Source organism: Musca autumnalis, unplaced genomic scaffold (assembly GCF_047663935.1).
Source record: "Musca autumnalis isolate F117 unplaced genomic scaffold, ASM4766393v1 scaffold_2, whole genome shotgun sequence".
NCBI classification, from domain to species: domain Eukaryota; kingdom Metazoa; phylum Arthropoda; class Insecta; order Diptera; family Muscidae; genus Musca; species Musca autumnalis.
In genome coordinates, this window is record NW_027411755.1 from 253,964,312 (window position 1) to 253,978,906 (window position 14,595).

The window sequence follows — 14,595 nt, forward strand, 5'->3', positions numbered from 1 at the left end:
CCACAGCACACAGCTAGGATGCATTCTATTTTCGATCCAAATCACGGCTTAAGAGGCAGTGTTTTGGATTGAATTTATAATCATTCTTCGGATTGCATTTTTAATCGGTCTAAAGATGCAATAAAAATTCAAGCCATTGCGAAATATCCCAAAATAAATAAAATACATTTATTATTTGTGTAAAACAAAAACACAAAGAATTTTATTATATAAACACAAACTAAAAAAGTTTCCATTAAATTCAATAACATTTGAGCTTACTTCCTCCGTTCTCGATTTAATCCAAGCGCATCTGATTTTCTTTTATCATCGTAAAGATGTTTTATGTTGCCTTCCCATCACTAGTTCAGCTTTCGACATGGACTCCAACTCCACTCCATTAAAAATTTCCGTCTCGTGAATTACCGTAAATATGTTCGCAACTTAAGTTGTTATTTCTTTATTTTATAAAAAATTCTTCGAAATGTATACCCTCTTCTTTATCTTTTGAAGAAATGTGTAGGGATCAACCAACTGTTTTTAAGTGTTGGGATCTCTACAGCAACTGCTTATAAAAGCTCTGTTCCAGAACTAAAAAGTTTTTACAATTTTTACCACTTTTACACATTTTGCGTTCCCGTACACAAAATTTATATGAAAATCGTTTACGACTTTTACAACTTTTACGACTTTTACAACTTTATAAAGTACGGGAACAGGCCAAAAATGTATCGAACCGAGTGCATTTTTCATAACTCGGTTGGACTACATCGAAAGATGTTGTGAAATCATAACTCCAATTGCACAACTTCCAAAATTTTTTGCTGGGACATGACAGGACAGTTGAGCATGGTACAATAATACAGGTAGCATTATCATGCCAGCTGATGGTAACATAATGTGTCAATTGCATTGAATTGATGTCAAATGTTGACATCTTATGTTGCCAACAATTGCCGATGCGGCTACCTGTGTATTTGTACCATGCAGTTGAGTACATGTATTGATTGTCAAAACCCCAAAACTTGCCTGTGTGATGTAGGCGTCCAGACAACTGCAAAAAAATGTAAAATTATGAATGAAAATCGTCGATTTCTTTTTGTTTTCCGTTCACATATTTTGTTTTTGTTCATGTTCTTTTGTTTTCAAAACATTTCAATTATTATCTCACTTATTTTTACAAAAATGTCAAAAAATTTGTTAACCCGACTGTCTGTGAAAAAATGATAGACAGCTGGTAGACGACAGCCGACAAATGTAATGCTTGGTTTACATTTACGAAATCCACTCGATTTCAACTGTCAAATCCATAGGTTAAACGTCAAATGAAATCCAGAAGAGATTTCATTTGACGTTTGAGCTATGAAATTGACAGTTGAAATCGAGTGGATTTCGTAAATGTAAACTTAGCATATGTTTGTGTTAGTAAATCAGAGTTGTATTTGCAGACAGTCTAAAATAAATAAATGCAAGCTAAACACTAAAGTGGGGTACACACGATCAGTTTTGACTGTCAGTTTTGCTCAAATAATCGGTTGCTTGCCAGTGTGGCCGTATACTTTTGTCAGTCATCAGGCAACCACAAAATATTTTGTGGTTGCTGGATTGTTTGACAGTTATCGATAATTCCGAAAAATCGACAGTCAAAACTGATCGTGTGTACCCCGCTTAATATTTTTGCGGTAATTCACGAGACGGAAATTCTTAATGGAGTGGAGCTGGAGTCCATGTCGAAAGCTGTATGGGAAAGCAACATAAAAAACCATTTTCATGATGAAGCAAAATCAGTTGGGTTTGTATAAAATGCAGAGTAGGAGAAAGTAGAAACCCACTAAACAACCGTATCGAATTCGGAAGAAATCTCTGCACAAGTTTCCATCTCTGATTCCGTATTCGCATGCAAAACATGTACCTTTTTGTGTGAAGCGTGTCACAGAATTCGCAACATTTTGTCGAGGGAAATGTACTTTGAGTACATTCGAGTTTCCACACGAATACGTTTAGAGTTCGAAAGGAATTTTTGTAAAAAATTCTGAGGGATATTTTGAATCTCGGACAACACTCTGAAGAAATATTCCAAAACTTGTAGAAAAAAGAATTCTTTTCGGATATTTGTTTTGAGATTCTGAAAATTTTCGGAACAAATCCTAAAAAATCGATATCCAGCAAAAAATTTTGAAAGTGATGCATGTGGAGTTATGTTTTCACAACATCCTTCGATGCAGTCCACACGGAGTTATGAAAAATGCAATTATTTGGATCCAATGTATAAGCAGGCGCTTTAGAGAACCCTACAAAAAAAAAAACAGTTGGTTGATCCCTATCCGCCGCTGGCGAAATAATTTCTACCACAAATAAAAAAGAGTGTATACATTTCTTACAATTTGTTAGTCCCGGTCCACACTAGCGTGAATTTTCAAGAAATTAGGTGTTCTTAAATCGAATTCCCCACTACAGCAATTTTATGATTTTACTTTACTATGGAGGTCGATCTAGAGACGCATAATTTCATGCAATTTTTCCAATGAAATAACTCTAGTGTGGACCGGACTTATAAAATAAAGAAATAAAAACTTAAGTTGTGAACATTTTTGCGGTAATTCACGAGACGGAAATTTTTAATGGAGTGAAGTCAATGTCGAAAGCTGAACTAGTAATGGGAAAGCAAAATAAAAACCTTTAGGATGATGATGCAAAATCAGATGCGCTTGGATTAAATGGAGAACGGAGGAAGTAAACTCAAATGTGATTGAATATAATGTAAACTTTTTTTAATTTGTGTTTACATAATAAAGTTCTTTGTATACTTGTTTTACACCAATAATAAATGCATTTTATTTATTCTGGGATATTTCGCAATGGCTTGCATTTTTATTGCATCTTTAGACTGACTAAAAATGTAATCCAAATAGTACCTTTAATGCCAAGTTTACACTTGCGCTCCAAAATCCACTGGATTTTACGAAATCCTGAAATACACCCCGGTGTTTATACTTATTTTTTTGTTGATTTCAAACATATCACAATTATCAAGGTAGATGCATATGCACAGCTGATCGAACATGAATTTTCAAAACAAGTTGTTGTATATTTAATTAGTCATCAAAAATATACGACAATATAGAACTTTACAACTTTATTTCGAAAATTACCGTAAAATTATCTATATATCGTATTAATTGTGTATAGTACTAACAAATAAAAAAATAAAAAATTATTTTATCGTTGAGACATCATAATAATAAATTTTGATAGATAAAATTTGTGCTCAGAACCTGCAAAATATTATTACTTGAAGTAGTTTGCCCGTTCAGTGCTAAAAATGATTTTCCGTACTCCGAAATCTAGCAAGACTTGCACTTCTCTTTAAACAATAACAGCGCCGAATAACACTCTATTCTCCTATTTTCTGCCATACAATTTTGGCCTATTAGAAACTAGCAGCATGTTCGTCGGCATCTAACTACGATAGCTGATACGTTTATTTTGACATTTCTGCTTGAGTTTTTGCAATTTCCGTCATTTTTCCGTTCCCGTCTTTTTTAAGAAATTTGTATGGGGAAGCAATTTATGAAAATTCGCTCTTTTTTCTAACATAACCACTAAAAAGTACGGGAACACAATGAAAAACAGCATTTTAACAAAGTAATTTCATATTTTTTCACATTGCTTACAAATTTTGACAATAAATTTTTTTGTTGCAGCAACTGACCATCTACCTTGTTTATTGTGATACGTGAAAAGTGTTGCAACTTTTGGTACTTTTTCAGGCAAAAGCAGGGTTGTATATCATGTGTACTGTGATTTCGATGTTGATTTCGCTGAAATCACGAATTGAGATGATTTCATTTTTGTATGCGAAATCATGATAATTTTTGCTTGATTCCGCGCGAAATCACGAAACGCCTTCGAAATCACGAAAAGACGCCGAATGTAAACCAAACATAAATTCAATCCAAAACAGTAAATCAAAAGCTGTGACTTGGATAAAAAATGGAATGCATTCTAGCTGTGTGCTGTGAAACAAAATGGAGCGCATACTAGCTGCGCGCTCGCTTGTAATGCTTGGTTTACATTTACGAAATCCATTCGATTTCAACTGTCAAATCCATAGGTTAAACGTCAAATGAAATCCAGGTGAGATTTCATTTGACGTTTGAGCTATGGAATTGACAGTTGAAATCGAGTGGATTTCGTAAATGTAAACGTAGCATAAAATTTCATATGTCCTTGGTCACACTAGAGTGTTTCATTGAAACAATTTCATGAAAACAAGGGTTCCTAGGTCAAGTTTCACAGTAGAGTGATATCATGAAGTTGCTGTAGTGGGGAACTCGATCTATAAATACCTTCAATGAAACCACTCTAGTGTGACCTTCGACTAAGTGAATTCATAGGAAAAGATGTACTCCAACGGCAAATGTACTGTACACTTGTAGTGATTCAACTGCATCCGCGGATGCAAACTTTTTACTAGGTTTTGCTGGGACTGCATTCACGGATGCTAACTTTTTGCTTCGAACACAACTCTTGTAAATTGCATTTATCGTCCCAGCAAAAAAGTTTGGAAGTAGTGCAATGCTGAGTTATGATTTCAATACATCTTTCGATGCAGTCCACACGGAGTTATGAAAATGCACTGCGCTCGATACATTTTGGAAGCACTCGCTTATAGATCCCTAGCCAAGCAAGCCAATTTTTTGATCCCTACAATCGCAGTCTTTTTTTCTGAACACAAGAAAGAGTGTTAAAATTCTAAGAATTTGTTTTATAAAAAATAAAGAAATACAAAGTAAAGTTATGAACATTGCTGTAATTCACGAGACGCAAATGATTTTTGAAGAGGAGTTGGAGTTTTTTGGAAATCTGAACAGAAGTAGGAGGAACAAGTAAGAAAAGCGTTAAGTTCGGTCGGGCCGAACTTTTTATACCCTCCACCACAAATTTCAGCCATTTCGGTGGATTCATGGTAGAATAAAGTAAAAGTAGGCCACAGCTAACAGCTGATTACAATTTTTTTCTTTTTATGGCCTAATCTGTCAAAAGCAGGGTGGACATTTTCATGGTACATTTCATGGACATTTTGTACTCATGGTACAATCATACAGGTAGCATTATCAAGCCAGCTGATGGTAACATAATGTGTCAATTGCTTTGAATTGATGTCAAATTTTGACATCTTATGTTACCAACAATTGCCGATGCGGCTACCTGTGTATTTGTACCATGTTTGTACTGTTTTTGACTAGAGTTGTATAGTTCATGAACGAACTAGTTCAATTGAACGATTCATTGAATAGAGCGTATGAACTAGATCAGTCGATATAGTTCACTGAACTATAATCAGTCGGCGACCGTTCGATCAACGAACGAACGATTCACAATCTAGTTCACATGTCGTTCACATATGCATAAAGTTACGCCGTCGGCTAGAGCTGGCAAAAAATCGATGGCACTATCGATAATATCGATTATTATTTAAAAATTCAATATCGATAGATAGTTTTTCCTATCGATATTATCGGAATAAAAACCCCTAACCTGAAATCCATTGAAATAAATAGAAATTTCGCTGCTTTTCGGTTATGTTTTTGTAAGAAAGTAAGTCCGTAGTCACACGTACACATTTTTTGGTAAAATAAAATTTATTTTTTTACATTTTTTATAAAATGATGGCAGTTGTTTATTCTCCTTTACATTTCTGTGAACTACTTTTGCATAATTTCAAGAAAATCATTGACATTTGCGCCATTTTCATCTCCAAATTAATGGCGATGACAACTTAACGATAATATCGATAGCAATCGATATTTTAAAACATTATATCGAAAATATCTAATGTTGGGAATATCGATGGTTTGCCAGCTCTACCGTCGGCAGTATTAAGTGATGCCTTCGTAATGTGATGAGTTTGTTTACGCTTTTGATCAAGGTACAATGAATAGTTGTTCGAAAGTGAAGATTTCTTCAAAAACACAACAAATTCCACATATTTCCATATTGAATGTGCCTTGTTCTGGATAGAAAAAATAAATAAAAAGAAAACACGCACAAAGCTTTTTCGAATTGATAGTTTCTACACACACACAACATAATACCCTAGACAGACGGCAGCGTTAATTTGCATTAACTGCCTTAATTCAAATAATTTCGTGCATTATCCACATTCTTAATGCACAAAATCAAAGGAAATTTAAACTGAATTTAGCAATTTCAATATGGCAATGCTGTTGAAAATTAATTGTCTTTTGTCAAATTTCCATGTTTAAGAAAATAAAAATGGAAAGCAAATCAGCAATTTTCGCGTTTCTTCCAAATAACTAGTGGTCTTTCGCTAGTAGAATAGCAGCTAATCGTTTTTCACGCCTTCTAACAAATCTCTTTTTCAAATTTTTATTTTCACAAAAAATGTCATTACCCACCATACCAATTCTATCGAAAATTATATCTTCCTCAAATGTTTTTTAAAGTTTTATAATATTAAAAAGACTCAAAAATATCGCGAATAAATTAAATTTATTTTTGCTTCATCGTGGTGAAAAGGTCAAAGGTAGAAAGTGTATTTGTTTCGCATATTTTGTCGAACTTTTCATAAAGCTTTATGAAATGGTCTGCTGGGTACAAACAAACAACACAAACAGCTGTTTCATAAATGCAGATACTATTGTCTGTCAGGGTAAAAAATTAATTCAAATTAGGACATTTTTAATGCAAATTAACTCTGCCGTCTGTCTAGGGTATTAGATTTTTGCCAGCCACCTAAATGAAGGACGTGTTTTCCTAAATTAATACCAACTTAATCTTTCTTTATAAATGGAATAAAACACGTAAATGTAATATTTTTGTTCTGGTGTAGTTAAATTATATTATTCTATTGTTTGTTTCTATGTATTTGGTGTATGTGTGCGTTTGATTGACCGATTATGATCCGAATGAACTGGATAGTGAACTATGAACTAGATTACTGAACTAGTTCAGTTAAAAGAGCTGAACTATTGAACTAGATCTTTCAAATGAACTAGATTGTACAACTCTATTTTTGACATTATGCAATCATAAAGGTAGATGTATCGCTGAATTGTTCCAACAAAAAACTTCTGCTGTAACACTATATCTTAAAATTGAAAACAAGGACAAAAAAAGGTATTCGCGTGGCAAATAAAATTGCTGATTTTTTTAGCAAAACTTACGAATGAACAATTTATCAAATATTGATATTAATTTAAATTTGTTCCAAAAGTATGAGAATGTAAAAATTACAATTTTTGTAATAATTCTGCTGACATTTATCTGCAAATCGGATACCAGCAATCACGATGTCAGATTAGCCAAACTTGTCAAGTAGAAAATAAGTGAATGACATTTTTTCACTGTCATAAGTTTGGGAAGAACTTTTGCTATTTTTGGAACACTTTTCCAACAAGAATATTCTGGAGCCTAGCTAAAGAAATGTTTTTACACTATATGGCACTTTTAACATATAAAAAGTGAAGCTTTAAGTTCCATATGTTTTTGTAATACGGGATAGCTATGCAGGTACATCTACCATTATTATTGTACCATGCCATTTGACGTTTTAAGCCATGGCTGCATGGTGGCATTTCTCAGTGATTTTCATACCTGGCCTACCTCTACTTTATTGTACCATGGGTGGATTAATGTGGCCACAACCTTCAAAATACCGAAATTCGGAAGGTACCGTTCTATGGGAGCTATATGCTGGCGTGGACCTATACCTACAAATTTCTGGGGGAAAGTTTTATACGCCTAAAGAAGACTAAATACCAAATTTCAGCCATCTCGGTGTGATAATGAGGCTAAAACGTTCAAAATATAGAAAATCGGGAGATATTGTATTATGGGGACTATATCAACACGTGGACCTATATAAACATTTTATGGTAGAAATGTTTCTTAGCCTCTAGAAACACAAAATACAAAGTTACAACCGATTCTTTGGTTAAGTGGGTCTAATACATTCAAAATATATTAAAATGACGCGTACTTTATAAGGGGCCTTATGTGGGGGCTATACCAAAACGTGGACCTATATAACCCAACTTTGGTAGGAATGTTTTCTGGCCTCTGCAGACACAAAATACCAAATTACAACCAATTATGTGGTCAAATGGGTCTAATACATTCAAAATATATTAAAATGACGCGTACTTTATATGGGGCCTTATATGGGGGCTATACCAATACGTGGACCTATATAACCCAACTTTGGTAGGAACATTTTTTGGCCTCTGGAGACACAAAATACCAAATTACAACCAATTCGGTGGTAAAATGGGCCAAATATCGACGACGACGCGTCACGCGTCATTTTGTATGGGGGCTATACGAAAGCGTGGACCTACATAGCCCACTTTCAATACCAAAAGTCCTACGTAAATATAACATATTTTCCCAAAATTTCATAAACCTACGTCAATCCGTTCGGACGCTAGAGTGATTTCCACAGACGGACAGACGGACGGACATGGCTATATCGATGTAGAATTGCACGCTGATCAAGAATATATATTCGTTGTGGGGTCTACAATGATTATTTCGAGTAGTTACAAACGTAGTGACAAACTTAATATACCCCCATCCTATGGTGGAGGGTATAAAAATGAAAAACCATTTGGATGATGAAGCAATATCAATTTCGATGTCATAAAAAGCAGAGTAGAGGAAGTAAACTTAGTTACGATCAAATATAATTGAGAGTTTTTGTAATTTGTGTTAATGTAATAAAGTTAATATTCTTGTTTTACACGAATAAGCAATGTATTTTATTTATTTTGGGATATTTGCAATGGCTTGCATTTTATAACATCTTTAGACTGCATTTAAATTCAATCCAAAACACTACATCAAAGGCTGCGATTTGGATCGAAAATGGAGTGCATCCTAGCTGTGTGCCGTGGAAGCAACATGGAGTGCATCCTAGCTGCGCGCTCTCTTGTAAAATTCATAGGAAAAGATATACTCCAGCGGCAATTGTTCTAGTGATTTAACTGCATCCGCGGATGCAAACTTTTAGCTGGGTTAATACAGGAACAACTCAACGACATACGCTACGCCTTCGTTCATTTAGTTTAAACGGTGATGAGTAAAAAAGTACCAAAATATACAGCTCTGATTGGAAAATCAGTTTTACAGCTGTAGAGAACGAAAAAATACTCGAGTTGAGAGTTACAAATTCAGGTGTCACACAGATTTTGAGAACGAAAAAGTAAGGAAAAAATGGAAAAATTATAAGAAAAAAATAAAAATAGTGAAATTGCAAAAGAAAAATGTAAATTAAATATAAAAGTAAACGCTTTGCATTGATGGGACATGAATAATTGATTTATTGATTAAACAACGGTGGCATTTTGACAACATTGAATTTTTCTCTTTGCAATCTTTTTTACATGTTACGTAACCTATAATTTTTGATTGATTTTATGTCCTTTCATCCTCAGGAGTTCACAATTTGAATTACCAAAATGACTAACGCTCCTGCTGTTTCCAACAACGCTCCCCTTATGCGTGGCTTGCATAATGCCCAAACAAAACGTGGTTTGGCTATTGCCATTGGTTTGACTGCCGTCATCACCACAGCTTTCAAACTCTTTGTGAATAATCCCAAAAAAGAAGCCTACGCTGAATTCTACAAGTAAGTTTTCTTTGGAATATGTTGGTTTCAGTCCCTTTGACATCAATTATAATATAATGGCCTTTTGTTGTTTTCCAGGAATTACGATGCGCAGAAATCTTTCGAACGCATGAAGGCCAACGGTCGCTTCCAATCCTGCTAAACAGTTTTTTGTTTTATGTTGGGGGAAGCATTTTAGCTAATTATTGCTAGTTCGTAGCTTTAAAAACAGTATGATTTATATCAAATAAAAGAAAAACAAGAAATCTGTGAAAGAAAAATACGTTTGTAAGTGTTTAATGGGCAAAGAGAACTTTATTAATTAGCATAATTAAGCGTTGAAGTGAATGTGTTACAAGAATCAAGAATCGAAATCGCAAGAATGAAAAGCAAATTTCAATTAGAGCAAGAAACCTATTGTTGTTCTGCCGTAGCGGTAAGATCTTTTTACTTCTGTAGTGTATTTCTATTTTTTCCCCTTTGTATTGTAGTTGGAAAAATAATTTTACTATTAAAAAAAGTTCCTTATTGCTTCATATTGAGAAACAGTTTGAGTTTCGTCCGGTTATTATCGGAAGAAGCTCAATTATTTGTCAAAGTTGAGAAATTTCTGGAAAAACAATTAGGATTAGGGTTAATATTTAATGTAAATGTTTTGCAAGTCAAACCCAACATCTTCTTGGTCTCTCAATTCTGTGTTAATTTGAATGAGTTTTTATTTGAAGAACAAAAAAGTATTACACTAGAGGGTTTAATTACCTTTGAAAATATTGAAAGAGTACCTCTTCAATCCTTTTGAAAATTTTATCATAGATATTCCCTGAAACCCTGCATTTTTTTTTTTTTGGAAGTCCATACTTCCCGAGTTATGGGTCTTGATTTTTTCGGAAATGTTTTACAATTACATTGTTTGGGGGCACACTTGGGATTGATTTAAATTTTATAATACGTAGTTATCCTGCCTATATTCCGTTGTGATAAGGATAAAAGTGAGTAATTTAGATAAACATTTTAAACCAATACAACATATGCGCCTAAACGGCACATTAGCAACATTGATGGTGTTTAGTGTGTTAGTGTCTTGTCCCAAAGGGACAAGGGAGACTTCTTTCATATCAGTGAGTGCACGCCGATTCATATTTGTTCAATGATATGGGACCTACTTTTTATCGCCGAGTCCGAACGGCGAATCTTACGACACCACTTGTAGAGAAGTTTTTCATGGCTGATATACCCAAGAAATGTTAGCCAATATTAATTACACTGAAAATGTTTGTTCCGCTGCTCCACGGTATCTTCATATAATCCCACAATGTAATGATGCATATCGGTCGATAGATCTTTATGCTTCAGACCAACCTTTAGTGACACGTTGATGATACCCGTTATATTGTCATCGTGCCTAAAATCTAACTTTTAACAAAAATGTGAAATCAAAACACTGACCTTAAGCTCAACAACTCTTATTTACAAAACTGGTGGTTTATTTCTTCATGGATTTTTTCGAGCATGAATATTTATACCCTCAGCATTTATGCTAACCAGGTGGTATACACTTTCATACGGGCAAAATGTGCCTCATCGAAATAATGGTTTTAGACCCCAAGTATGTTTGGACGAAATCCGTTTCAGACAATTCGGAGTTGATTTAGCAATGTCCGTCCGTCTGTCTGTTTGTCTGGCTGGAGCGCGCGATAACTTTCGAATGGATCAATCGATTTGGTCCAAATTTTGGCTTTCGCAATATTTTGTCGAAACTTAGTTTAAGTTCGAAGATGGGTTATATCGGTCCACTCCTTCGGGTACCTCCCCCACGAAAGTTTGGAAATGTTCGGAAAAATCGTGCGCACGATAACTCTTGAAGGGAGTAACTGATTTGGTCCATACTTTGCACATCGTGAAATTTCCAATATAGACTCCCACACAAAATTTCGAAAAAGTTCAGTTTAGGACCTGTAGGCCTATTCTGTAACTTTTATCGATTGAAAAGTTGTTAAAATTTCATTTGTTTTTGTAACAACTACAAAACAAACAAATGAAATTGTTGTAAAATAAACAATGAGTAAAGTTGTTAAAAAGTTACTGAATAGGAGGGCTGTTCTCGAATCGTTTTGGTTTTTGTTGTAGCAACTTGTATTCACTGCCCCCAATACGACGGTACAAGTTTCATCAGGGGCAAAACCATACATCCTGAGAAAATAGCCTGAAAGTTTCAAAAAACCTCTATGACAGCGTGTGCAGTGGTTGGAGCGCAAGATAACTCTCAAACGGATCTGCCGATTCGATCCAAAATTTGGTCTTCATAATATTTTGTCCAAAGTTAGTTTAAGTTCGAAGATAAGCCATATCGGTTCACTCCTTCAGGTACCTCCCCCACAAAAGTTCAAAAATGTTCGGAAAATTTGTGCGCACGATAACTTTGGCCTTCGCCATATTTTGTCCGAACTAACTTCTAAATGGCCCATATCGATATTCTCCTTAGGATACCTCCTCCACAAAAGTTCAACATTTATGTCCAAGTGCAGTTTAGGGTCTGTTCGGCGATCCTTTGGAAATTTATACCGACTATGTTCTTTGTGGTCCTGTTTACAGCCATATTATGTTTTCCTTGGACAAGTCCATGTTTCCTGGCATACTGGTCCAACAGGTGTACGATTACCCACTGAAATGACTAGTGGGTTCGATATTTATCGAAAAGATATGACTCTCAAAATAAGATCCACTACCGTAATGCACTATGTCGGTCCATTCCCTCCTCCTCATAACTTTTGAACTTTAATCCTAATCCACTTTTTATTCGGCAAGTTCAAATGTACAAAAAGTTCCACAAAGTTCTGAAAAGACACTATATACAAGGTGGCGCAAAAGTAATCTTCCGAAGTATTTTGGCTGTAATTAAAAAAAAAATGAAAAACTTTGATTTTTCTTGTGGATTATTATTAGTTGGTCTTTTAATTTTTTTACATCAAGTCGAGAATATGATATCAGATAAATGGCAGCCGCCACAGTTTATAGTCTTTTGAGACCTTTTTATGCCATTTTACATCACTTTGGCCAAAACTTCCGGCGATAGGTCCTCACATTCTTGTCGGATATTGTCTTTAAGAGCTGAAAGAGTCTAAGGCTTGTTGACATAAACCGGCGACTTCAAAAGCCCCACAAAAAGAAGTCTGGAGCGCCTCATCACTCATGATTACTTTTGATGAAAAATCATCTTCCTGTTGGTGGTGATTAAGGATGGCTTGATCGTATGTTAGACGCGATTGGCGGTTAGCATCTAACAGCTGATGCACCGTCTGGACTTTGTACGGAAACATCTTCAATATCGTACCAAAATTCGCTGTAAAGACCGTCAACTGATACCCATTTGCGTGGCACGTCGTCTGGTCTATGTCGACGGCGCTTCCATGACATCCTCGGCTACAGCAGCAATATTCTCTGCAGAACGGATACTCCGGGGTCTGCCATGCATGACAGCATCACGTGTTGTGCCAGTCTCTTCGAGGCGAGCGGCTAAACGTCTGCGACGAAATTCACGTTGTGCCAAAGTCACCGACCGATTATTGGCCAAATAAATAGTCACCAATATTCCGCGTTCTGGAGCAGTGTAGCGTAACATTGTTTATTAACGTGTATTTTACATGTGCTTACTACACAAATGTCAAAACAGAACTGACATTAGGGGCCAATCGCAAAAATTATAGCATTTTCTGATAGGAAGATTACTTTTGCGCCACCTTGTACATTCGATCTGTCCGTAGATGAAAGTTCCAATTCACATAGGCTGAGGGTATATCTTTATTGGCAAAGCCGACTGATACTTTTTTTCTTGTTTTTTAGAAAGTAGTCTGCAAAATGTGCCTCATCGAAATAATGGTTTTAGACCCCAAGTAAGTTTGAAGAAATGTCCGTCCGTCTGTCTGTCTTGCTGGCTGGAGCGCACGATAACTCTCGAACGGATGAACCGATTCGGTTCAAATTATGGCTTTCGTAATATTTTGTCCAAACTTAGTTTAAGTTCGAAGATGGGCTATATCGGTCCACTACTTCCGGTATCTCCCCCACAAAAGTTCGATAACTCTTGAAGGGAGTAACCGATTTGGTCCATACTTTGCCTATCGTAAAATGTGTACCAGACTTACACAATGTTTCAATATAGACTCAATCACACACTCCTTCGGGTACCTCCCACACAAAATTTCGGAAAAGTTCAGTTTAGGGCCATCTCTCGAATCGCTTTGATTTTTGTTTTAGCTACTTGTATTCACTGCCCCCACACGACGGTACAAGTTTCCTTAGGGGCAAGTCCATACTTCCTGAGAAAATAGCTTGAGAGTTGCAAAAAAACCGCTATGACACCGTGTGAGGTGGTTGGAGCGATAGATAACTCTAGAACGGATCTGCCGATTCGGTCCAAAATTTGGCCTTAGTAATATTTTGTCCAAAAATAGCTTAAGTTCGAAGATAAGCCATATCGGTCTACTCCTTCAGGTACCTCCCCTACAAAAGTTCAAAAATGTGCGGAAAATTTGTTCAAACGGTAAATCTTGAAGGGAGTGGCCGAATTGGTCCATACATTACACATCCTGATATATCTACTAGATATAGATCAGGTTCAAATATGGACCATATTAGTCCACTCCATCCGGTACCTCCCACACAAAATTTCGGATAAGTTCACTTTAAGACCTGCTATCGAATCACTTTGATTCTTGTTGAAGCAACTTGCATTCGCTGCCTCAATTACGATGTTAAAAGTTGTTTAGGGGCAAGTCCGAAGAGCGTAAAAACCCCCTATGGCACCATATGTTTTGGCTGGAGATCCACTTCCATAACGGTCAATGGCGATCCATTCCTTTTAGTATCTCCTCCGCAATACTTTTGATCTCTAATCCTAATGAACATTTTTGTCGGTTCAAATTCCCAAAATTTTTAAAAACCCCTAAATATATACGTTTTTTGGGAAAAAAAATGTTTCAATATAT

General features: G+C 35.6%; 1 protein-coding gene across 1 annotated transcript; it reads left to right on the forward strand.

The window, feature by feature from the left end:
• Positions 1-9,075: 9,075 nt before the first annotated feature.
• cype (cytochrome c oxidase subunit cyclope) lies at positions 9,076-9,891 on the forward strand. Its single transcript, XM_073971506.1, has 3 exons — positions 9,076-9,205; positions 9,438-9,631; positions 9,710-9,891. Exons 2-3 carry the CDS (start codon positions 9,462-9,464, stop codon positions 9,771-9,773), a joined length of 234 nt encoding a protein of 77 aa, XP_073827607.1. The 5' UTR covers positions 9,076-9,205; positions 9,438-9,461; the 3' UTR covers positions 9,774-9,891.
• Positions 9,892-14,595: the final 4,704 nt, after the last annotated feature.